Below are 25,164 nucleotides of genomic sequence, written 5' to 3'. Positions count from 1 at the left end.
ATCCACTAAAATTAATAATACTGTTTTTGTGTCACAGAATGTCATTTTAAGAGTTTTTTTTTTTTAAGCGAGAATGTACTTGTTTAGACTTCAAATATATGGTTTGCTAATAAAGATAATGTCTATTTGAAAATTTGCTTCAACGTTTTCAGAGATCTGAGCTCCAGGGTGTCAGTAGCCATTCAGCACTCAAGAACCGGCCGAGAGCAGCCTCACCTCATTTGTTCCAGAGCAAATAGTTTCGGCTGATGGCAAAATCTCATCTACGTTTTATTTTATGTAACTTTAATGCTGTATATTAGAGCATGGCTTTTATGATGGCTGTTGTTGTTGTTTATTATTCAAGAAATAATACTTTATATACATAGTAGTATTTAGTATTGGGAAACAGTGTGTGTGTTCGTGGTGGTGATTTTTGTGACATTGTTCCGCCATTAGATGGCGACAAGAGACTGTTTTACGAGTCAGCAGTAAACACTTTTATATTGAAAGAGACTGAAACGGAAGTTAATTTTACTTTTAATAACAGCTTGTAAGATGCAGTTAACAAATGCAGTGAGCAGCACTGTCATCGGAAATCACCCTTAAAAGATGAAAGAACAGTACGACAAAGATATCGCTTTTCCTCAGCGGACATTCAAACTAACGTTTTATTGTGAATATGAGATTGAGCTGAAAAATGAATGCTGTATCAGATGCAGGTATTCACACTCGCTCAAGTCCATCTCTCTCTCATAATGCATATGCCATTATACAGTGAGCTTTTAATTAAGTAATACAATACGTTTTTAATGAAGCAGCTCAACGTTCCTTAGTTACTAGTTCTAAAGTGACGTTTTTGAATTAGTAACGGATCTTGAGCTCAGCTGTTAAACTGTCAAACTGAGATCTGAGTCTGTGGCGTAAGACATCAGTTCAGCACAAAAGGGTTTTTAAAGACACGCTGTTGTTGTTTTTCTTATATATTTACACCCATCCCTGTTCTGACAAATAATGCTACCTATCAGATTATGCTACCAACACTGCATTTATCCTATTGTAAGGGTAGGTTTAGGTTTGGGGTAGGTGTACATGTTACTAAAGCCTCACACCTTATTGATATCATGCTGGAAGCAAAATCTGATAGGTAGCACTTTTTGCTATCAAATTATGGCTAGATCTGGGTTTTACACTGGCACCATCTGTGAGGGTTAGCTCAACGACCCGTTGTCAGCACATGTACTCTCCATACTAAAGTGTTCACTTGCTATTTACTGATAGCTTATATATTATAATATAATATATATATATTTAGTGTTATATATGTATATATACTTTTTATATGTATAAAACTTAAAACAGAAAATGGAATTGTCAGTGAAGTGTTTTGCTTGGGTGACTCAATTCATTTGTAACTTTTATAATCACACTGAACAACCGTTTATTCATTTCGTATGTTAAACGTACCTTTTTTTAAATGCCAACAAAATGCATGTAAAAAAAGTCACCACATACAAACCATATTCTAATCTTTTTCACAAGTTTATTAACTTCAAGTTTCATCTGTATTCGTGGGGTTTTGGTGTGTGGTTGGTTTGAAGTTTTTTTTTTTCATTGGCGGACCACCCCAATCCACTAAAATTAATAATACTGTTTTTGTGTCACAGAATGTCATTTTAAGAGTTTTTTTTTTTTAAAGCGAGAATGTACTTGTTTAGACTTCAAATATATGGTTTGAAAAAAAATACAATGTATATTCAAAAATTTTGCTTCAACGTTTTCAGAGATCTGAGCTCCAGGGTGTCAGTAGCCATTTCAGCACTCATGAACCAGCCAAGAGAGCAGCCTCACCTCATTTGTTCCAGAGCAAATAGTTTCGGCTGATGGCAAAATCTCATCTACGTTTTATTTTATGTAACTTTAATGCTGTATATTAGAGCATGGCTTTTATGATGGCTGTTGTTGTTGTTTATTAATTCAAGAAATAATACTTTATATACATAGTAGTATTTAGTATTGGGAAACAGTGTGTGGTGTTCGTGGTGGTGATTTTGTGTGACATTGTTCCGCCATTAGATGGCGACAAGAGACTGTTTTACGAGTCAGCAGTAAACAATTTTATATTGAAAGAGACTGAAACGGAAGTTAATTTTACTTTTAATAACAGCTTGTAAGATGCAGTTAACAAATGCAGTGAGCAGCACTGTCATCGGAAATCACCCTTAAAAGATGAAAGAACAGTACGACAAAGATATCGCTTTTTCCTCAGCAGACATTCAAACTAACGTTTTATTGTGAATATGAGATTGAGCTGAAAAATGAATGCTGTATCAGATGCAGGTATTCACACTCGCTCAAGTCCATCTCTCTCTCATAATGCTTTGCATAATACAGTGAGCTTTTAATTAAGTAATACAATACGTTTTTAATGAAGCAGCTCAACGTTCCTTAGTTACTAGTTCTAAAGTGACGTTTTTGAATTAGTAACGGATCTTGAGCTCAGCTGTTAAACTGTCAAACTGAGATCTGAGTCTGTGGCGTAAGACCATCAGGTCAGCACAAAAGGGTTTTTAAAGACACGTGTTGTTGTTTTTCTTATATATTTACACCCATCCCTGTTTCTGACAAATAATGCTACCTATCAGATTATGCTACCAACACTGCATTTTATCCTATTGTAAGGGTAGGTTAGGTTTGGGGTAGGTGTTACATGTTACTAAAGCCTCACACCTTATTGATATCATGCTGGAAGCAAAATCTGATAGGTAGCACTTTTTGCTATCAAATTATGCTAGCATCTGTTTTACTGGCAAAATCTGAGAGGGTAGCACAAACCGTCAGAACATACTCTCATACTAAAGTGATACTGCTATATACTGTATATATATATAATATCTATATATATATAATATATATATATATATTATATTATATATATATTATTATATGTATATATATAAAAATAAAACTTAAAACAGAAATGGACTTGTCAGTGATCCGGCTTGCGTGACTATTATGTGTAACTTTTTATAATAAACTGAACAACCGTTTATCATTTCTTATGTAAACGTCCTTTTTTTAAATGCCACAAAATGCATGAAAAGCACATACAAACCATATTCTATCTTTATCACATATTTATTTAACTTCAAGTTTCATCTGTATTAGTCATGTATAGAGACAGAATGCAGAAGTTTACCGTCATTGGAGTTGGAAATTATGATCACGCAACACTGACTGATGGATCTGCAGAGATCTTTCTGTGAGTCATTAAGAAATGATGATTCTGTCTAAAGAAATATAAGGTAAATATGTGAATACATATTTCTCCAAATGTGTGCTTTTGGACTAAACATATGTATGTTGTGTAGCGAAGCTATTTCTGTGATCAGAAATAAATGGGAGCAAACACAAGTAAATATGTGCAGGTTTGTGTCTCAAACTGTGTTTTCAAAACATCCACACACACACACACACACACACACACACACACACACACACACACAGTGATATATATGGGAATAGGTTGACGCATGTGCATCAGTCTCAATGGCATTATTTTACATTGCTCATTCTCTGCCGATCAGATCATCCTCCTGTGTTCGTCTCCTAGAGGTGACTGAAGAAGCCGAACAACTCTTGACTCAGACAGTGAGGCTCTGTTCTTTCAAGTCGTGGAAAAAACACGAGCACAAAGGAGAGCCACGCACTCTTGTGTGGAGTTTAATCACTACACTCCTCCATCTAAAGAAAGAGATGTGTTTATTTGCTAATGAGACACAACTAAAGATGTTGTCTTCTGGGCTCCCTGCTGGGTCTACACACACACAAACACACATGCACGCACACACACACACCACACACACAGTACATGAACAACATCTCTCTCAAAACTTCATTTCTCGTAAAACTGCTGGAACTGATGTGGGTGAACAGCTTCAAGTCAGCGGTACATGAACAACATGTAGAAGGTAGCAGGAAAACACTGAACACATTATCTTCAGTTTCTATATGAATGCTGAAGGCTGCACATGATTCAGAGCACCGCCTGTAATACATAATTATCTTAAAAATAAGAACATAGTTTGAGGAATATGAACCAACCAATGTAAATAAATGTGAACAACAGAAAGAGATAAATATAGCTACAGTTTGAGTAACAATACTTTCCACACTGTAACCAAACTGATTCATTCAGCCCAGTGTTATTTTAGTATTATTTATAGACTACTATAGTATTTATTAATACTTTTAAGTTTTAGTCATTTTATGTGCAGCATTTTGTATTACTTTTTTTTCAAACAATCACTAATTTCTCACTAAATTCATATGCTAAAAAAAAAAACTACTAAACTAACTGAAATGACTTTAAGTGAAATGTGTTTATTAAGTGTATTTTTTATGTAATATTGCATTTTATTTTATCTCAGCTATAATGACATAATAAAAAAATATAAAAAAAATTTTAATATACATACAAAAATACAAAAATACAACCATAATCACCCATAATGTTCTTACAAAATGCTTTATTCAGAGGACAAAAAGTGCAACATGCTCAGTGCAAAGATAAAACATAACTGATTCCCTGCAAAACCCTGCAACACCCTCAGCGTAAAGAAAAAAAATGCAAAATGTAAAGGTGCAAAAAAAGGCAAAATGTAATATGAATAAAAGCAATTAGTAATTTCTTATGTGTGCGAGCTTCTCCTGTCGTTGGAATTATTGGTTATAATTTTTGAGCTGACGCAACAAAGTATTTTCCATTTGCAAACTTCTTCAGTGTTTGGTGTGGACATTTCATGACTTTCTTGCCAGTCTTTAATACAAGTTTCAGTTAACAATAACAACACTGGCTTGGACCAATCAAATGACAGCTCCAACTGTTGAATAATTTGTCAAAATGAGGCTAAATGTACATTATCCCATACATATGTTTGATTGTGTGTGTTTTTCTCAAACCTTCTGGTTGATGATGTTCACACATGTAGAAGAACAACAGCAGATCACAGCCCACAAAAAACCACACGTTACTCTGGCCCCTTCATATCACACCGCAAACACACATACAACGTCCTTCACTGCTGCTTATTCAGATGACAAGAAACATTTTCAAACATCTGTGATCATAAAGTGAGTGAGTGTGTGTGTGTGTGTGATGTGTTGTGGTGTGTGTGTGTGTGTGTGTGTGTGTGTGTGTGTGTGTGTGTGTGTGTGTGTGTGTGTGTTCGCTCCCTGGAGAGCACTGGTAAAGGTCAATTAAAGCTTGTGGAGAGAGACATCTCATTCTCAGCTCTAATTAGAAGGACAGAAGAGAGAAAAAAAGTCATATTCTTCCAGTCAGGTGACTGTATCGGCACTCAGGTGATAACACACAAAAAAAAAATCTGTGTGGGTTGTTGTGTGTGACAGTGATTGCGACACAGAGACACACATTGACAAACGCAGTGTGATGGGCTGAGAGACTATGTTCAATAATCACATACATGCAATCCTATAAGTAGTAATAACAATCAAAATAAACGCTGTCTCTGCGTAATAATATGGTCCATTAGTCTACAATGTGGGAAAGTGTTTTTTAATCAAAAATTACCAAAATAATAACATAAAAAAACAAAACATAAAAAATACATTTCATCAAAAAACAACAAATAATAGAAATCTACCAAATATACCAAATTCAGTTCATCAAAAAACAACACATTAATTTTATTTTTCAGGATTCTTTGATGAATAGAAAGTTCAAAGTTGCAGCATTTATTTGAAAGAGATATATTTTGTAACATTATAGATAGATAGATAGATAGATAGATAGATAGATAGATAGATAGATAGATAGATAGATAGATAGATAGATAGATAGATAGATAGATAGATAGATAGATGGGGTATTAAAAATGTAAAAAAAAAAAAAAATGCTGTTGTTTGCTGTTGTTTTGATTAATGAGTTAATGAAGATGTAAATGTGAATGTATTACTTTGAGAAATGGCCAGAGGACGAATCCAGTCTGGTGCTCTGAAAACTTAAAGAACAAACAACTAATCATAAAGAAACTGCCAATCAACCGAAATCATAAAAACAGGAGAAATAGGAGTGTTTTAATATGAGCAGGAGGCGGTGAGAGAAACGTAGAGAAAAGCTGAAATTGAGAGAACGGAAGCGAGAGGAAGGAGAGTGACAGACAGAGGTGAAAGAGCGGGAGCTGCAGCAGCGTGTTTGATGCGGGAGCTGCGTTTGTGTTATTTGTGCTCACGCTGTGTGTCGCTCGTCTGCTGCACTTCCACAGACTCACTAATAACCACAGAGACACCTGGGTGACCAAAACAAGCTGTTAAACATGTAGTGACGAGGGGCTATTTGCTCTGTACAAAAATGGGCAATGCGTCGCTATGCAGTTGCTAGGATGTTCTTGGTTAAAGGGATACTCCATCCCAAAATGAAAATTTTGTTATTAATCACTTACCCCCATGTCGTTCCAAACCCGCACCACTGCGCCGATGCACTGTTAGCTTTTAAAACCAAAGCGTAAATACACGTAAAAAACGTATCCTTGTGGCGCAGCTGACACAGAAGAGCATACACCATCTGCGTACTGATCAGAATTGCCAAATTGGCGCTATGCTGATTTGGAGAGACACAGAGGAGAGGAATTGTTGAATAAAGTCGTTATTTTTGTTTTCTTTCGGTGTACACAAAAAGTATTCTCGTCGCTTTCATAACGTTAATGGTTGAATCACTGATGGCAGATGCAGTATTCTGATGATGCTTTTCATACTTTCCTGGACCTTGACACTGTTATTTATTTGGCAGTCTATGGAACAGTCACAAGCCTCCCAGTTTTCATCCAAAATATCTTAAATTGTGTTCCGAAAGACAAACAAAGTTTTTACAGGTTTGGAACGACATGGGGGTAAGTGAATAATGACAAAATTTTCATTTTGGGGTGGAGTATCCCTTTAAGAGCAGATTTCTGAAATGAAAACAGGGATGTTTACTAGTACAGTGGAAAACATATCACTAAAAACTCATGTGTTAATATCTATGAATTAAAAACAAGGAAAATATATATTTTTAATGTTTTTGTTAAATAATAATGACAATTGACTATTATTATTATTATTATTATTATTATTATTATTATTATTATTATTATTATTATTATTATTATTATTATTATTGATAATTGCATTAGCAGGTCAAACTGACCCTTACTGGTTATAATAAAAATGTACCAATAATCACAATATGAAAAATAGCAAATATTGCAAACATGTCAAAACAGTATTATAACAAAATTATGACTTCACCAAAAAAAATCCAATATATAAACTAAATAAATATAAGTGAAATAAACTTATGACAAATAATACTATTATTTTTTTATAAATAATACTACTATATATATATTTTTTTTTTCTAATTTTTTTCACAAACTGAATATGCTGTATGAAGTAATTATATTGTTATTTCATATTTGTGCTTTTGGAAACAGGTCTGTACTTTTACTAATTAGGATTGTTATTTTGGCATTTCAGGTTCTTTTTTTTTTAGCAAGAAGTCTGTGCTTTCTGCAAAAGTAAATGTTTAGTTGATTAATTTATTTATTCATATTTGGTGTGTGAGAGAATTATTTTCAGGAATGTTTAAAATACATTCAAAACAACCCAGCATGCTGTTCAGACCTTATTATGCATTACAACAATGGAACCTTGTTTCCACCACGGAGAGTTATACATAAATAAATACATAATGGAAAAAAAAATCATGATTCAGACTTTTTTTTTTGCAAGATATAAATGCAGAATTGCAAGGGAAAAAGTCAGAATTGTGAGATAAAAATTTGCAGTTACATTATTTTATAATTTCTTTTTATTTTTTATTTTTTTCATTTTGTGCTAAAAACAAAATAAGGGAATTGCGAATTGCAAACTTAGAATTGGGAGAAAAAAATTCAGACTTTTGAGTTTATATCGCACAGTTATTCTCTGAATTGTAAAAAAAAAGTATTAATTGCAAAATAAACTCACTTCTGAGAAAGAAAAGTCAGAATTGCAATAAAGTATTTGTAAAAGTAAAAAATTGCGAGTCAAAATTAATTATGAGAAAAAATAGAACAGAGAAAAACTCAGAATTGTGACATGTAACTCAGAATTTATCGAAAAATAGTCAGAATTGTAAAAAAATAAAGTCAGACTTCTGAATTCTGACTTGTAATTCTGACTTATTTCTCAAAATTCTAAATTTATGTCTCATATTTTTCTCAGAATTCTGAAGGGGAAAAAAGTAAGAAATGTGAGATATAAGTTCTGAGATGTAAACTTCCTCACAATTCAATTTTTTTGAGTTTACATCTCAAGTTTATTTCTAATTAAGTTTTTTCTGACTTTTTTTTTAGTTTCTCACAATTCTGACTTTTCGTTCTCAAAATTTAGTTTATAACATACTTTTTTCTCACATTTCTGAGAAAAACTGAAATATACTTTATACTGACTTTTTTTTTTACTGCTTCTCATTTTTTCTAGGTTATATCTCACAGATTTTCTAATAATTGTGAGAAAGAGTCTGAATTGTGAGATACAAACTCAATTCAGAGAAAAAGAAAAAGACTTAGTTTATTTCTCGTGATCCAGAATTTTTTATTTATTTATTTATTTATTTATTTATTTATTTATTTATTTATTTAATTTGAGTTTATATTTTAAAATTCTTTTGAGGGATATTAAGTTTTAAATAATTTATTTTATTTTATTTTATTTTATTTTATTTTATTTTATTTTATTTTATTTTATTTTATTTTATTTTATTTTATTTTATTGTGGCAGAAAAAAAAAAAAAAACGATTGCTTGCATAACAAACAAACAGTATTATTTTAACATAAATAGTTAATATGTTAATAATAAATAAGATATTTCAGCTTGGGTTTCACGTTTGATAAACTGATGTTAATAGTGTATATGTCGAACGTCAACTGACCAAACCCAGAAAACAGGTCTCATCGCTTCCGCTTGTCGGAGAGCGTGCCATATTAAACAATAGCGACTTTTAAGATAATCAGTTAAACTAGTCAGCTAATTTTGACGTATTATTAAATTTTTATATCTAAATGTTAGTGAAAAGTATAAAAATAAATATAAAAACTTTTAGAAATCCTTCCGCAGATGTGATGGACATTGGTTATGATCTTCATCGGTATCTACTTTAAAAGGCATCTTGAGTAAAACTGCTTCATATTTAACAAAGCATACGCAAAACGCTTGAACCGGAAGCAACGAGACCCGGTTAACAGAATATGGAGGTCTGTTGCACAAAACCCCTATTGCACTCAGTTCCCGTCTAATTTTTGGCGCTCAACTAAGTAACCAATGTATCTCGCCCTCTGCTGGTGAAAATAATCCAGTGTATCCTTGTATCAGCGCCCTCTGTTGGTAAACGTAATCACTACATGGCTGCTCTGGACTGTTGAAACTTACCGATGGTTCCCGGTGGGCAGGGCTGCTTGGCGACGAGGCCCTGGCGTGTTTTGGGCCAGGTGATGGAGGAGTCGGTGACGGGGCTGCAGAACTCCACAGCGATGTTGGGCAGGACGGAGGATGGTTCGGAGCGCGCCGTGACCTCGGGAAGAGCCGCCGGCTGCCGGTCTGTCGTGGTGCTGCGCGGGGCTGCTGCCGTCGTGGCGGGAGATCTGGTGGTGGTTGTCATGGTGGTGGTGGTGGAGGCGGAGGCAGTCGTCATGGTGATGGTGACGGGGCGAGTCGTGGTGCGTGTCATTGTTGTATCCATTAAAACGTTTCCCGAGGAGGAAGATTCTGAAAACAGAGTTAGAATACAACAAATGACATTTATATCAGAACATACTGATTTCAAATGATATTTCCTGTAATAATGATCATCATTATAAATATACATAGTAACACATTATCTAGCAGCAAATTGCTTAAATTGAAATCAACCCAGCAGCGTCCTGAAGAAAATGACCTCATGCTGAGATACAAAATCACACGATTCTATAAAGATGTAATGCAGACATTTCTCTTAATTATATCAAATTTACTGCTGAATTTCTTCTGTCAAAGTAAACTCTCATCAAAAAGCACAAAAGTTTGAGTTTAACCTTGGAAACCTTATTTTTATTATTATAAGGTTTCCATTCAAAAATGCCTACTAAACCCTCTTGTTTTTTGCCATGATTATTATTACTAGAGATTTAAAGGCAAAACATGTTTTCACTGCCTACTGCTATTATGCCAGACATGTTTCTATGGTAAACCACACCTTCAGCTCTACATCTGTAAATTAAATAAACCACCACAGGTCTCTATGGTAACAACACTCTACACTTCACGTCTGTGCAATGAGCAGAAAACATCCACACCAGAGTAACTTTAGAATCACAAATATAATCAAATATTTATCTATCCATCCATAAAAAAAACCACAATAAATAAAAAATAATATTAAAAAATAAAAAAAAGTGAAATAAAAGGTTTGCTTTATAAAGTACAGAGCACAACAACAACAACAATAATAATAATAATACTAATAATAATATTTTAAAATGGTGAAATGGAAAGTTTGCATTATGAATTACATATAAATCACTAACCAAACTGCTATTTTCATGAAAATAATTGCTCATCCATAAACCAAGAGGCATGTTGTTTCACATAGCGCTAGTGCAATTATCAAAGATGAAAGCAAGAAAATAAATAACTAAATAAATAAATACATTCTGATTTTATGAAGACAATATGGCTTTAAATGAGTTTTCAACTGCAAAAAGCTGCAATTAAACTAAACATCATGCTCCAAAGTGCACACATGATCAATATATCGATTCATTTTCAATATACAGATTGATATATTTCACAGTCCTCGCATGATTTGTTTGTTTAAAAAAATTCAGCAATATACAAACTTTTTACTGGCTTAAACATACACTGATGATCGGATCTGAATAAGAGCAGAAATGTGCATGAAGTGAATAAACAGAGCGAACGATCAGCTGCTGTCAGTTCTCCAAACACAAATAAAGGGCTGAAATGATCTGGCTGCTTCTGCGAGTCTGTGATGCTCTGAGCCTCCAAGGAGCTAATGTGCTAATAAACACAGAAACCAGCGAGAGGGAGGAAAACAAAGCAATAAGCCAACATAAGACACTCGGGAGGAATTATGAGAAAGGCCCACAACCCAGAAAATAACACACACACACACACACACACACACATACAGACACACACCAGCTCTTGTGCTGTGGGGTGATGTGATGGTTTATGTCTGTGTGGGCAGAACATAGACTCCAATCTAAAATTGTTTACATTACAGAAAATTACATTTCCTGTCGTTTTCATGAACTGACCGCGTACGGTCAGCAGCGTAGCACTAACTTCTCTGGTAAGAGAGTCTCCCGCGGTCTATTAGCAAAGAACTGGCCATTCAGAGAGGAAGAGACACCTGACGACATGTACACCTGCCAACCACAGCCTGCTCTCCGTTTAACGCACCATTTAGAGACATCAGTGATCCCACAATAACAAACTGAGTCACCAAACGGTACGAGAATGGTCTGTGAACAGCACTACTGTAACTCAATACACTCAGTTTTTGGTTATTAATATTATGTTTATTAATTTCACACACCCTACACCTGGAAACTCTTAATTCTTTGATGAGCAATTAAAAGTTCAGCATCACCTGCTGCAGGAGTTAATTCTCTTTTAAAACTTTAATAAGTTACACCCAGAGGGCTTCAGTACTTATTAAAAAAAAAAAGCAAATCAACCTGATTATTAATTTTTCTTCCTATTTTTGCCCTCTGCGATTTTATAGATAAGGATAGTGATAGTCAGAAGAGAGGCTAATGGGATCAGCATGTCTTCAACACGCTGATTACTTTTAAACAAGTCGAAGATTTGGTGCAATCCACCCACATTATGCATGATATTTCATATCTGTTTTAAATTTGAAACAATCTGTGTTTTCTAAGTAGTATCTATAAGTTAACAGACACATTTGAGTTTTTAATAATGTCTGCATTCCCAGAAGAATGCAATTAACTATAACATCAAATAACAATAAGTAATTACTAAATAATAATAATAATTAATTAATTAATTATACTAACACTTGATGATGATGATGATGATGATGATGATATACTAGTTAAAAAACACATTTTATTTTTTTATAATTTCTGCACTCCCAGAAGCATGTAGAAACCCTTTTAACAATAAATAAATAAATAAAATCAATTATTATTATTATTATTATTATTATTATTATTATTGTTGTTGTTGTTGTTGTTGTTAACATTATTATTATGTAAACATTAATTATAATAAATATGAATACATTATAATAGCAATAATTGATAAATATTAATACATTATAATAGTAATAATACTTCTTTTTTCAAATGTTATAGGCTAACACAAGTCAATTGCTGAGGACAAAGCAGCCACACACACACAATCACACATGCAAACACACTCATCCTGTGGCTCCGTAATAAATATGTGCAGCGTGTGAATCAATGACAGCCATGAGCTCAGCTCCCAGCAGCTCTGCGTCATTAAACACAAATGCACAGAGATGCTTCATCAAGCACTGAGGGTGGAAAATGCTTAAAACCTCCACACGCAGCAGAAAGACTCGTTCCCGCCCGATTCCTCCCAAAACCACCTGACCACGACCAGATGACGCCTCAAGCACACCTGAAATCCTGAAATCTGTGACTAAAGATGACGCTGATATTGATGATTATATACAGTATGATCATGCATCATCCTTTTGTTAAATTTCAACTGATCATAATTTCAATAGGCTGCTTAAAATGAATAAAGATCATTTATAATAGTACACACTGCTGTGAGCCTAAAAGTCTGATTTTAATAGAAATCATTTTAATTAACTGCACTGGTCTCATTTCATCACGGCCCCAGAGCTACATGTTAAAATCTTTCACTAAATCCTTGCAATCACCCAGAACACCCTAACAACCACCCAGAACACCCTAGCAACTGCCTAGCAACCCTAGCTGCTAGGGATGATGTGTATCTTGTATCAGTGTCTTGTAAACAAACACGACTGTTTCCTGCGGCGCAGATGAAGAGGGACTGACCAAAGCTGCACATGATCTGACGGGAGCCTCAGGCGCTCAGCGAAGTGTGTGCGGTCTGAACCATCAAAACCAACTCAATTAACTCAACCAATCAATCTGTAAATCTGTCTGTAATTTCCAATCCACGCGAGAATCGTTCTTCAAACATTATGTCCATTATCAGGATTGACGGCAGATGCGACGGCGTTCCGCGGCAGCGCTCCGCGTTTTAGCCGGCGTGCTATTACACTTAATTTGAAGTGCTCTTCTTGTCATAATTATCTCGCGTTCGTCTTCTCAGCACCAAAGAAAATGAAGAGAAGTTTCTCTGGCTGTCAGAAGGAGCTCATTACTTTGAATTGTCTCTCTATTCTGGTGTCTTATCAGTGCGAGTGAGAACTGGCTCGACTCATTCATGTCTGGCAGAAAGATGAAGCATCTCAATCACTGCTCACTCACAGCCATGCTTAATTAACATTTGGACCGTTTTCACTGTTCACGTCATGCCTGGTGATGCTACTGCACACACACACACACACACACACACACACACACACACACACACACACACACACACACACTTGTTTTTGATGTATGGTTTTGAGTGAATTGTTGAATGCCAGGGTCAGCTCTCTGATTCTTAACATGGGACAAAACTCACACTTTCACCGGCTGTTAGTTTTTAAAATACCAATATTTAAATAGGCAAGACACTTAGCAACCACTCAAAACATCCTAACTACCATTTAGCATCCACCTAGCAACCTTCAGAACACCCTGGCAGCCACATAACAACCAAACAAAACACCAAAGCAACCACTCAGAACACCCAATGACCTAGCAACCACCCAGAGCATGCTAGCAACCCTATAACGACCTGGAAGCCTTCAAACTTTACGATTTTTAAACTACATCGAACTTCCTGTCTAGGAAAATTTGTTTTGACCAACTTTTTTTTTCATCCTTTTCAGAAGGCATAAAATCAGCTCCTGCCCTTACGCTTTTGTCTCGTTCAAAAAATGTCATTCAAAAAAGTCTGTTATATGCCAAACTACTGTAAAACATAATAGGAGATAGATGAATGCACCTGAACACATTTAATAGATCAAATCCTCTGGATGTACGCTTTAATGTTCCACTTCTGCAGCCTGTTTTGTGAGGGAACTGCAGGAGTCTGCAGGACTTGACTCTGTGTATTTTATTACACCGAATGCCAGAGAGAGAAAAAGCATCTCTAGCAGTCATAGCACAAGGCCGTGCTCCTCTAAGGTCACGGCTAAACATATTTCCACTCTGCATACGAGCCAGATTAGGTCAATTACCGTCTGCCTAAAGGGGCCCTGCAGAGCAGAGTGCACCGGTGCGGCTCGCCAACAAGCATCTCCCACCGGCTCCAAACATCACTGTGTTTGACTTTCCCTCATATGTTCTGAATATCAGCAAATGCAAGAGCTATATGGAAGAGAACTGCTATTCCACGCAGCAGGTCAGAACGGGAGATCAGTATCTCACGCAGAATTCTCCGTCACAACAGCTCAAGACGGACGCCTCAGACATGTTAAGTTTAACAGGAGCCTGAAGAAAAACAAGGTCGTGTTCAATAACGTTCACTGTTTTGAGAATTCATAACTAAAGCATAATTCGCTTTAGTGTGGCACAATAATAAACATCCATTTCAAGAGGAATGTCATTAGATGTTCATATACAGAATGCCATGTTTATTTTGGTGTGAAACTATCATCTGTAACAAAGAACCAGAGAAATGTTCTAAAGCCAACTTTGTTATTCCAATACTAATGTCAGCTGTGTTATCTAATGCTGATTTCAAGGTGATTCTGCCACAGTATGTGTGATTAATTTGGAGGTTACATTCTAATTTTTATTATATGATGCTAATTGTTTTGTTTTCTGATGCTGGTTTTGAAGATTATATTCTAGTTTTGTAATTTGAGGCTGATGATTTTGTACTGAGAAATCGAGTAAAGATCTGATGATGATTTCTGAGCTAACTTTGTTCTCTGATTCTATTACTGTATATCATGCTGAATTTAGAGAAATCAGTGTGATTCTGTTACCTGATGCAGATTTTGAAGCATTTTTGGTTATTCTCTTATCTGATGCTGATTTTGGAGATCTACTATATACTGTTCATATTATCTGATACTGATTTAGATTTTTTTTTTCATGCTGATTCTACTATCTGATGTTGAGTTCAAAGATTTAATGTTGATTCTGCTAACTAATGCTGATATTAAAGGGATAGTTCAGCCAAAAATGAAAATTATGTCATTAATGACTCACCCTCATGTCGTTCCAAACCCGTAAGACCTCCGTTTCTTCGGAAACACAGGTATAAGATATTTGATTTAGTCCGGAGAGCTTTCTGTCCCTCCATTGAAAATGTTGTACGGTATACTGTCCACGCCCAGAAAGGTAATAAAAAACATCTTCAAAGTAGTGTGACATCAGAGGGTCCGTTAGAATTTTTTGAAGCATCGAAAATACATTTTGGTTATCAAAAACTACGACTTTATTCAGCATTGACTTCTTCTCCGGTTCTGTTACAGCGCGTTCACAACACTGCAGTTTTAGTGATATCCGGTTGCGAACGAATCACTCGATGTAAACCGATCTGAATATGAACCAGTTCACCAATCGAACTGAATCGTTATGAAACACGGTAAACTTAAGCTGTTAACTTTTTTAATGTGCTGACACTCCCTATGAGTTCAAATAAACCAATATCCCGGAGTAATTCATTTTTACTCAAACAGTACACTGAACTGAACCGAGCCAGATAACGAATCGAAACATTGACTTATCTCAGAGTCAAGAACCGTTTCTGTCGGACGCGTGCGATTCGAGAACCGAGGAGCTGATGATACTGCGCATGCGTGATTTCAGACTGACACACAGCGCGTTTGAACCGAACTGGTTCTTTTGGTGATTGATTCTGAACTGATTCTGTGCTAATGTTATAAGCGCGGGGAAAAACCAGGCGTGAATCAAGGGCAAAATCATTGAAGTCATTACGTCGAGCGCAAAAGAACTGGTGAACCGTTTTCGGGCAACCGATTTATTGAATCAAACTTCCGAAGAATAAAGAACCGGTTCGCGGAGAAGAACAGAAATTCCCATCACTACCGGTGATCCGAAAACGAAGCACTTGCAACCGCTGACTCGAGAACGAGTCAAGGTTCGTTCATTATCTGGCTCGGTCAGCAGTTCAGTCAGTGTATCTGTTTGATAAATGAATTACTCCTGGATATGATTTGAACTCAGATTTGTCAGCCATGTTAAAAAAGTTAACAGCTTAAGTCATTGTGGATTAATGCTTATGTTGACACGAAACCGTTTCAAACGTTCAGTTCGATTTGGTGAACTGGGTTCAAGAGAGGGTTGATTCCGGTTTAAATCGAGTGATTCGTTCGCGAAACGATGTGCTGTGAACGCGCGCTCATAACAGACCCGGGAGAGAAAGTCAATGCTGAATAAAGTCGTTGAGTTTTTGATATTTTTGGACCCAAAATTGTATTTTCGATGCTTTCAAAAAATTCTAACGGACCCCTCTGATGTCACATGGAGGACTACTTTGAAGATGATTTTTCTGGGCCCAGTGGACATTATACCGTACTACATTCTCAATGGAGGGACAGAAAGCTCTCGGACGTAAATCTAAAATATCTATACTGTGTTCCGAAGATGAAACGGAGGTCTCAACGGGTTGGAACTACATGAGGGTGAGTCATTAATGACATAATTTAGATTTTTGGGTGAACTATCCCTTTAAAGATTTCACACTGATTATGTTATCTGGTGCAGATTTGTTGTTTTTGTTATCGAATGCTGATTTTAGAGATTCTGTGATAACTTATTCAAATCATTTTTAATTCATTTAATGAAGATTTTGAAAATTTTACATTGATTAAATCTCATTTTGAATATCAGAATCAGATCTGAATATGTTGTCATAATCAGGCATTGATTTTATGACCCAGTAATAACTTTGTTCTTTGATGCTGATTTTGGACATTTTAAGGCAAATCTATTATCTGATGCAGATTTTGAAGCAATTTGGTTATTTTTTTATCAGATGCTGATTTTAGAGGTTCATTTTGTTAATGTTATCTGATGCTGATTTAGATTTAAGATTACATTTCCATGCTAATTACGCTATTTGATGCTGAGTTCAGAAATTTAATGGTGATTTTGATAACCACAGCTGATTTTGAAGGTTCAATATTGATTATATTTTCTGATGCAGATTTGTTGTTGTCTGATGCTGATTTTGGAGATTCCAAGGTAATTATATTATCTGGTGCTGAATTTGAGCAATTCAATGTGATTCTGTAATCCAATGCTGATTTTGGAGATTAAAATGTTCAAGTTATCTCGTACTGATTTTGAAGCATTCATGCTGATTTTATCATCTGATGCCTTACTTAAATATACAATGTCAACCTGATGGTGTGTTCAGAGTTGATTAAAAAGATTCCACATTGATTCTGCTATAAAATGCAGATTTTGTTGTTGCTACATTCCAGATTTGTGATGATTTTATAATTAGACACTGGTTTCATGAACCTTGATTTTATGGCAATTTATGATTTCTGTTATCCGATGCTCATTTTGTAGATTGATAGTTCTCATGTAATCTGATGTAGATTTCACCCCAAACATTCACATTAAGAGAAAACACAAAACACATGATACATCATACACATATTTAGAAAATCCCAAAATAATCCTTTAATATCATGCTTATTTTTAGAGATTCCCTAAAGCTTCTGTTACACAAAAACACATGAGACAGGAGTGAAAACACACACACACACACACACACACACACACACATACTCACACAAGGCCAGTGGAGCAGGGCTTAGGGACAGATGTTGTAAGCACAGTGTATGTCTCTCTCTTGACTGCCTCTACAGAGGAACTAAAGCTGGAAAGAGTACGCAGGGAGGGGGGTGATAAAGTGCAACACACTTGTGCCCGCAAGCCAGGGGATTTTCAGTCGTGAGTAATGGAGCTGTGTGCAGTGATAAAACCAGTCTCCAGCCAAACGCTGCCTAAGACCTAAAACATATAGAGGACCTAAAAATAAACATACAATACTATACGAGTTAAATAGGTGAGTCGAGATCCTATCCAAGCCATATTTCACCTATAAATCAACAGAAGCCTATTTCAGGATCATTACGATTTTTTTGCATTGCAACAGAATTTTTTAATAAAAAAAAAAACTCTCTTTATTCTTTCCTTCCTTTTCTCAGTAATGTTTCTTATTTGATTTTTCTTTCTTTCTTTCTTTCTTTCTTTCTTTCTTTCTTTCTTTCTTTCTTTCTTTCTTTCTTTCTTTTATTTCTTTCTATTCTTTTATTTTTTCTTTCTTTCTTTACGCTGATTATGGATCATCGTCAACAGAAAACTGTAACTGAATTACTCTGCATTTAAATATGATCATCAGAGATCATGTTTTCCTATTTAAGTAAGAGGAATGATTTATGAGTGAGTCATTGAATTGTTTACTCAACCAGTTTCATTAAAATACTTATTTGTTCAGGAATAAAACACAGGAATAAAACATGAGACCTTTGTTAGGAACTATTTTCACTGCAACACTGTGTCTAAAATGTAAGCTACTCAGTATTAACTTATTTATTGCTATTGTACAGCAATATCATACTAGCAAGTGTGTTGTTGTTCTGAATATCAGCATGTCTGTGATGCAGTCAAAGGTATTTACTGCCATGTAGATATCCAGAAAAACAACGCTGTTGGTTGTGTCATTTTGTTTAATTATGTCACCAAGGCTAAAACTTATAAAATCGTAAAAATACTTACATCTCATAAAGCAGCTTTGCATATGGGCGTGTTTATGCCTACTGTATGTATGATCACTAGGTCTTGAAACAGCAAAAGAATGTGATGAACAGAACCACATCAAAGAGTCACCTTCATATGAAGGTTAATTCCAGGAGAAGCATGCCATGCAGAGGAGGGCGCTTGCTCACACACACACACACACACACACACACACTGCTCTCTCTGCAAGTGTGACTTGAGCTCTGAGTGGGTCATTTTCTGACTCTATAAATGCATGTAGTGTCTCAAATCACACTATCACTTAATAAGAGCAACTGCAACTCATGTCCACCCTTACAGAGAGAAACACACACCATTATGCAATGCTACACACAACAGAAGCATCCTCAATGCAAGGGTGAAAATGCATTGCAAGCATGTCTGCGGCATTAAACTGGATGTGCTATTACTCAGGTAGAAAGTTGTAAACAGTGTAACTAACTTGCTCAGCGATATTCACTTCAAACTATTGCTCCACAGAAAACTGACCATAGAAGATGACAGTTCACAGTACTGGCAACACTAATGTGTTTAGATTATAATCTAGCGTATCTGGATGCTGAACACTGTCCAATAGGCTATAAACCATATGTTGCCTTATATGTATATTCTGTATATATAAACAAGTAGCATGTTCAATTCCTGGCAGAAAGCAGTGGTGAAGAGGCGTGACGGCTCATGACAGGCTGAGAGTGTAAATGTGAAGTGGCCGCAGCTGTTACCTCTCTGTCAAAAACACTTCCATTCCACTGTGCCCAAAACTTTATCTTACAGATCAAGTACAACCAGGAAAATTTAATTAAATGCATGCCGTCCAAACCGCTGCTGTCACCAGGGAGACATAATTGTGACTTTGAACACAGATTCGTCTGTCAATGAAAACCAGCTTTCAAGAGAATACTCTTCTTGTTAGAGCTTGCTGGCCAAGACAAATATCAAATATCACTTTTACTTATTCTCACATTTAGATTTTGAACTCCCTCAGTGGAAATTGAAGAATATATCTTGAGACATAGGCTATATATCTTTTAGAATGTATTTTACAGATACTGTATATAAAATTTTAATTTTGTTTTAACAATTTATTTATTTTTGTATTGAAATGTAAAACAATACTAAGTAAATTTGATTAAAAATAATTAACATTTTAAAATAAAAAACAAAAATATAAAACATATTTATATAAAATACTAAGGTAATTTTTGCTCCTAACTTATATCAAAATCAATTAAGTTTAATTTATATACATGGAAGGGTTTATTATCTTTTATATCTTTTAAATACCTTTTACAGGTATAAAATATATAAAAAGGATTTTTTTTCTCCTAATTTATATTTTTTGTTTGTCACATTTCTTTTTTGTTTTATATTTGCATTGAAATATAAAAAAATTATGTAAACATTTAAAAAAATAAAAAATTGGTACCAATTTAGAATAAGTAACACTTGTGAACTATTAACTACGACTTTTCTCTCAATAAATTCTTAATTTGCTGCTTATTAAAAGTTAGTAAGGTAGTTGTTAAATTTAGGTATTGGGTAGGATTAGGGATGTAGAATAAGATCATGTAGAATAAGGCATTAATATGTGCTTAATTAGCACTAATAAATGGCTAATATTCTAGTAATATGCATTCCAATAAGCAACCAATAGGTGTAACCGTAAAATAAAGTGTTACCAGAATAGTAAATGATATAAAAGTAATAATAGCTTTGTGGCAGAAAACTCTATAAATAAATGTATTTATTTCTAACAATGTGGTGGCAATTATGATACTTTGGCTGGCAATGAGGGTGACTGTGAAAAAATGGTGGAAAGCAATTAAAAAATCTTTGCAAATGATTTCAGTTATTTTTTTCTCTTAGTGATGACACCCAATACGACTCCTGCATTTTACAGCGTTTTCCCACAGTGTTAGTGAAGATGTTTATGAAAGTTTTCTTTCTTTAAAGGCTTTTAATTAAATAGTGAAATAAATGTCACACATTTGAGAAACATTCGCTCTGTAATTAGCGCCGGTCCAGTCGGTCCAATCCAACCTTCAGTAAGCAGCCATGAACTTTTCCTCCACAAACTTAATTTGATGGTTTTCCAATTAAAGAGGGAATTTCAAAGGTTCTGGTCTGACCACTAACTCAAGCAAACAGCACTGAAGCTCATTCGAACTGTGTGCCGCCCGCAGACACCAAACAACTCATTTCACTAAATCAAAAGTTTCCATTTTCACAACCACAGCATTCCCACCAGCAGCTCCACCCACGGATTCACCAAAATATAATAGTAGTTTGAAGAAGGCCACAGTGAATCTCATTAAAACATGTCATATTTCACCTTAAAAGCATAATAAATAAAAGATTATATTTTGCATAAAATAAATAAATGTTATTTGTTAATTTGAATTTGGTATTTTATAATTATTATTTTTATATTCCATTTAAAATTATATATATATATATATATATATATAATTATATATATATATATATATATATATATATATAGATATATATATAATAAGAAATGAAAAAAAAAAATGAAATGCATATTTTGGTGGAAATGTATATACAATAATATAGTTAAACCCCAGAAAAGTTACATGTAAAAAAAAATATTATTATTAATTAATAATGTATTATTATGATTATTATTGTTGTTGTTGCTAATAATAATAAAAACAATAAATATTTTTTTATATAATATAAAAATATGGGAAACATGCCATTAAAGCATATCTTCATTTCTAATTTATTTATTGTTTTACTTGATTAAAAAATAATCTAAAAATGTAAGTTTTGTTAAGATGTTTGTCAACTTCTAAGTGTACGCCAGCAAACTGATGATCAGGCATGAGTTAAACGGCACAAAACTTGAACAAAGTTGAATTCATAGGGTCTTTCTTACTATTTTCCTTTTGAAACATGTTTTTTGTGTGATTCACTTTGAGAAAAAGATCTTAGTTTTCAAAAGATTGTGCAAATAATGCTCCAGCTCTTACCTAGCCTGTTGTCCAGGACTCCGAAATCCAGCGTATACTTGACCACGTGGTAGTTATTCCACACATAGAGCAGATTGTCTCTGGGATTGTAATCCACGGCAGCGATATACTGGTATGAGTTGGGGAAGGGGATGTCCAGATAGCCGTCTTTGCTCAGCTCCGTGTTGTAGATGTAGTCGATTTTATTCCCGGTGGCTTCGCTATCGTCGTCTTCGTAGACGGTCTTGATGACGTACAGGATCCCACAGATCATGAAGGCGTTGGAAGCGGAGCGTTTGTCGTAGGCCGTGTCCCAAGTTCCCTCCACACGTAACGTATACGGGTTGAGCTGGCTGATCACGATCCGTCCATTGTTTTGCTCTGTGGCGTAAATCACCCAAAGGCCGTTCTCGTCCACCGCCAAATCGATATCCGACTTCCCTCCCCAGCGATACGGCGAAGTGTCGTGGTAGTTTGCGCTAGCGATGATGGCCTCGCCGCTCTTGATGCGAGTGCGCAAATCGAACTTGACGATATTCCTGGTTCGCTCCTTGTTGAAGAACAGCGCTCCGTCGTAGACGACGAACCCAGTGCCGTCCACCCGATGCGGGAGCTTGTAGGTCGTGGTGGGTCGTCCTGCGATGAAATCCTCTTTGCTGGAGTATTCGGTGAGGGTGTCCGTGCGATACGGCGTCCAGGGCATGTAATAGATCTTATCCGAGGCCTGGAGGGGGTCTTTGCACCAAGCTCCTGACTGGTGGTCCGACTCGAACAGATGCTCGCTCTGATAAACGCCGCGCAGGAGCCCTGGGCACAAGAAAACTACAGACAAACACAGAGAGAAAGACAAGTGAGTGCAGGTTTGAAAGAACTTCATTCTAATTTTCATTTGATACAATGGATAACGGCTTACTTCTAGGCACACAATCACATGATATGATAGAAATGTGTTGCTGAGTAGACGCATAGCATTTGCATTCTTAAAAATGCTGGGTTAAATACAACCCTGCATTGGGTCAAATATGGAAAAACCCAGCGATTGGGTTCTTTTGACCCAGCAATTTGTAGAAACCCAAATGCTGGGTCAAAACATTTGTACTCTAAAAAATGCTGGGTTAAATACAACCAGAGCCAATCCTCCCTATACGCAAAGTACACAAGCTGCGTAGGGCCACCGAAACACCAGGAGGCCCCCTTGCTCTCAAAGATTATTTAATTTTAGTTTTGTTTTTGAATTTGGCCAGTGGTTATGAAAACATGCATGATAATTTCTGTTAATGCAGTGTGCTGTCACCCTTTCTACGTAACCCTTTCTCTTGTTTCTCAAGAGCTTTCTGCGAGCGCGATTCGAGACAGAGTGAAACACGAACAAATGTGTTTCATTCATTCGTTGATAACCCACCCCTTCCCCCTGACACAGTTTTGCATAAGTGAATACAACCCAGCGTTAGGTAAAATATGGACAAACCCCAGCAATTGGGTTCTTTTGAACCCAGTCCAGTTAAATGTTTAACCCAACCTTCAAGGTAGTAACCCAAGTGCTGGGTTTGTCCATGTTTTACCCAGCGCTGGGTTGTATTTAACCCAGCATTTTTTTTAGAGTGTGGGCTGCTTCCAGTGATCCATCACGTATATAAAACGCAGATTATGGAGGAGAATGAAATGTTATTCAGTATGCTTTTTCATACCAGCAACGTCAACGCTCTTGTATTTCTGCTCGACAACATTGTGCCGCATCTCTTTCACTAGACAATGACTGATGCTCTTACAGTGCGACGCATTACATCTGCTGCATATATGCTATTGTAGCTCATTCTGGCCAGGAAGCATTCATTTAGAAATGAAGACGCTGTCTGACTGACGAGTTAAACTAGACTAGTGTGCATCCAGAAAGCACTATAGTCAGAGGACAAGCAGACATATAATGCAGCTATATGAATTCAATTTGTACATTATTATTAGTAACTTTTTTAAAGTTAAATTCAGATTTTGGAAAAAATATAAAACATTTATATAAAAAAGTGGTGTAAAATTTACTTTGAAATAATTTTCACGCAGAAATCGGCTCAACGGAATGCAAGTAACACATTGAAATTTTGAATGACTGATGCAGTATTTTCCTTGAACACATACTCCAAAACAAACAAACAAAAAAAAAACACTCAAACAGTCCTGTTAAATATTTTACTTTTAGTTTTATTTTTGTTATTTATTTATTTTTGCTACAAATGCCTTTTATGTGGATCTTACTGCTTTACGCTTTACTTTCACTTTTAATTTCTCTCATCACATTACAATACTGTCGATATATACACAAAGGAATAGTTAAGAATATCATCCCTTTCATAAACATTGTTAATGTCTTTTTTTTTCTTTTTCTTTTTTTTTTTCATTCACTGATGCATTGGCGCATCATTATATTGAATCTGGTGGGCATTTTTGTTCATTCTGGTGCATTTTTTCCCCAATTTCCAACTTCTTCAGAATGTCTTTTTTGTGTCCCACAGGAAGCCAGAAATTCATAAGGGTTTGGAAAAACTTGACTTTGAGTAAATCATTTTTTTTCTCTCTCTTTAGGAGTGAACCAATCCTTCAGAAGCTTGTGCATCTCCTACAGGAGCGCCAATCTTTACTCCTGGAGCAAGAACTATCCAGCAGAGTCGAGCTCAGCCCTAATTAAACACACCTGAAGCGGCTAAACAAGGTCTTAAGGGTTTCTGGAAGCTTCCAGACAGGTGTGTTGTATCAGGATGGATCTGAACTCTCTCCTTCGAGGAGACGGATTGGATGCATTCAAAAATATTCAATAACTTCTCAAATAAAACATTTAAAAATAAGATAAATAATATTAATCACATCAATTAAAACTGGCCAAAAGCTGCCAAAGACATAACAGACATAACAATGAGCTTATATTTATTACAATCCGAGCGGATTCCATCCCGATGCTAAGATATTGTCAATTTGTGTCAACATGATTTATTGCGTCTGCGCGCACAAAACTAATAATAAGCATATTTTGCTCCATTCAGCTTCGCTCTAAGCAGCAGCGCAGCATCAGAACAGAAAGATTGTGTTTCTTTCCAGGGCTTTCGCCTCGAGAAATTGATTAAAGCCCAAGCCTCATTGACTGCGGCGATCCCATACACACTTAACCAGACAATTAGGTTAGAAATATATAAACTCATTCCAATTAATTTCCTGCGAGGGTCAAATCTGTTGATACCACAGCCAGTGTAAT

At 35.5% G+C, this 25,164-nt stretch overlaps 1 protein-coding gene across 1 annotated transcript in view; it reads right to left on the bottom strand.

The window, feature by feature from the left end:
* LOC109049531 (adhesion G protein-coupled receptor L3-like) overlaps positions 1-25,164 on the bottom strand; it is a 133,313-nt gene that overhangs the window by 83,602 nt on the left and 24,547 nt on the right. Inside the window, exons 3-6 of the mRNA XM_042761400.1 lie at positions 21,945-22,745; positions 9,421-9,787; positions 6,234-6,271; positions 4,942-5,021 (exon numbers count right to left, since the gene is read on the bottom strand). Of these exons, the coding sequence (XP_042617334.1) occupies positions 4,942-5,021; positions 6,234-6,271; positions 9,421-9,787; positions 21,945-22,745 (1,286 nt within the window). The remainder of the gene's footprint in view (positions 1-4,941; positions 5,022-6,233; positions 6,272-9,420; positions 9,788-21,944; positions 22,746-25,164) is intronic.

This window comes from Cyprinus carpio, chromosome A7, assembly GCF_018340385.1.
Source record: "Cyprinus carpio isolate SPL01 chromosome A7, ASM1834038v1, whole genome shotgun sequence".
Taxonomy (NCBI): domain Eukaryota; kingdom Metazoa; phylum Chordata; class Actinopteri; order Cypriniformes; family Cyprinidae; genus Cyprinus; species Cyprinus carpio.
Note: the sequence above shows the minus strand (reverse complement) of the source record. Positions and strands in the feature narration are given on the sequence as shown.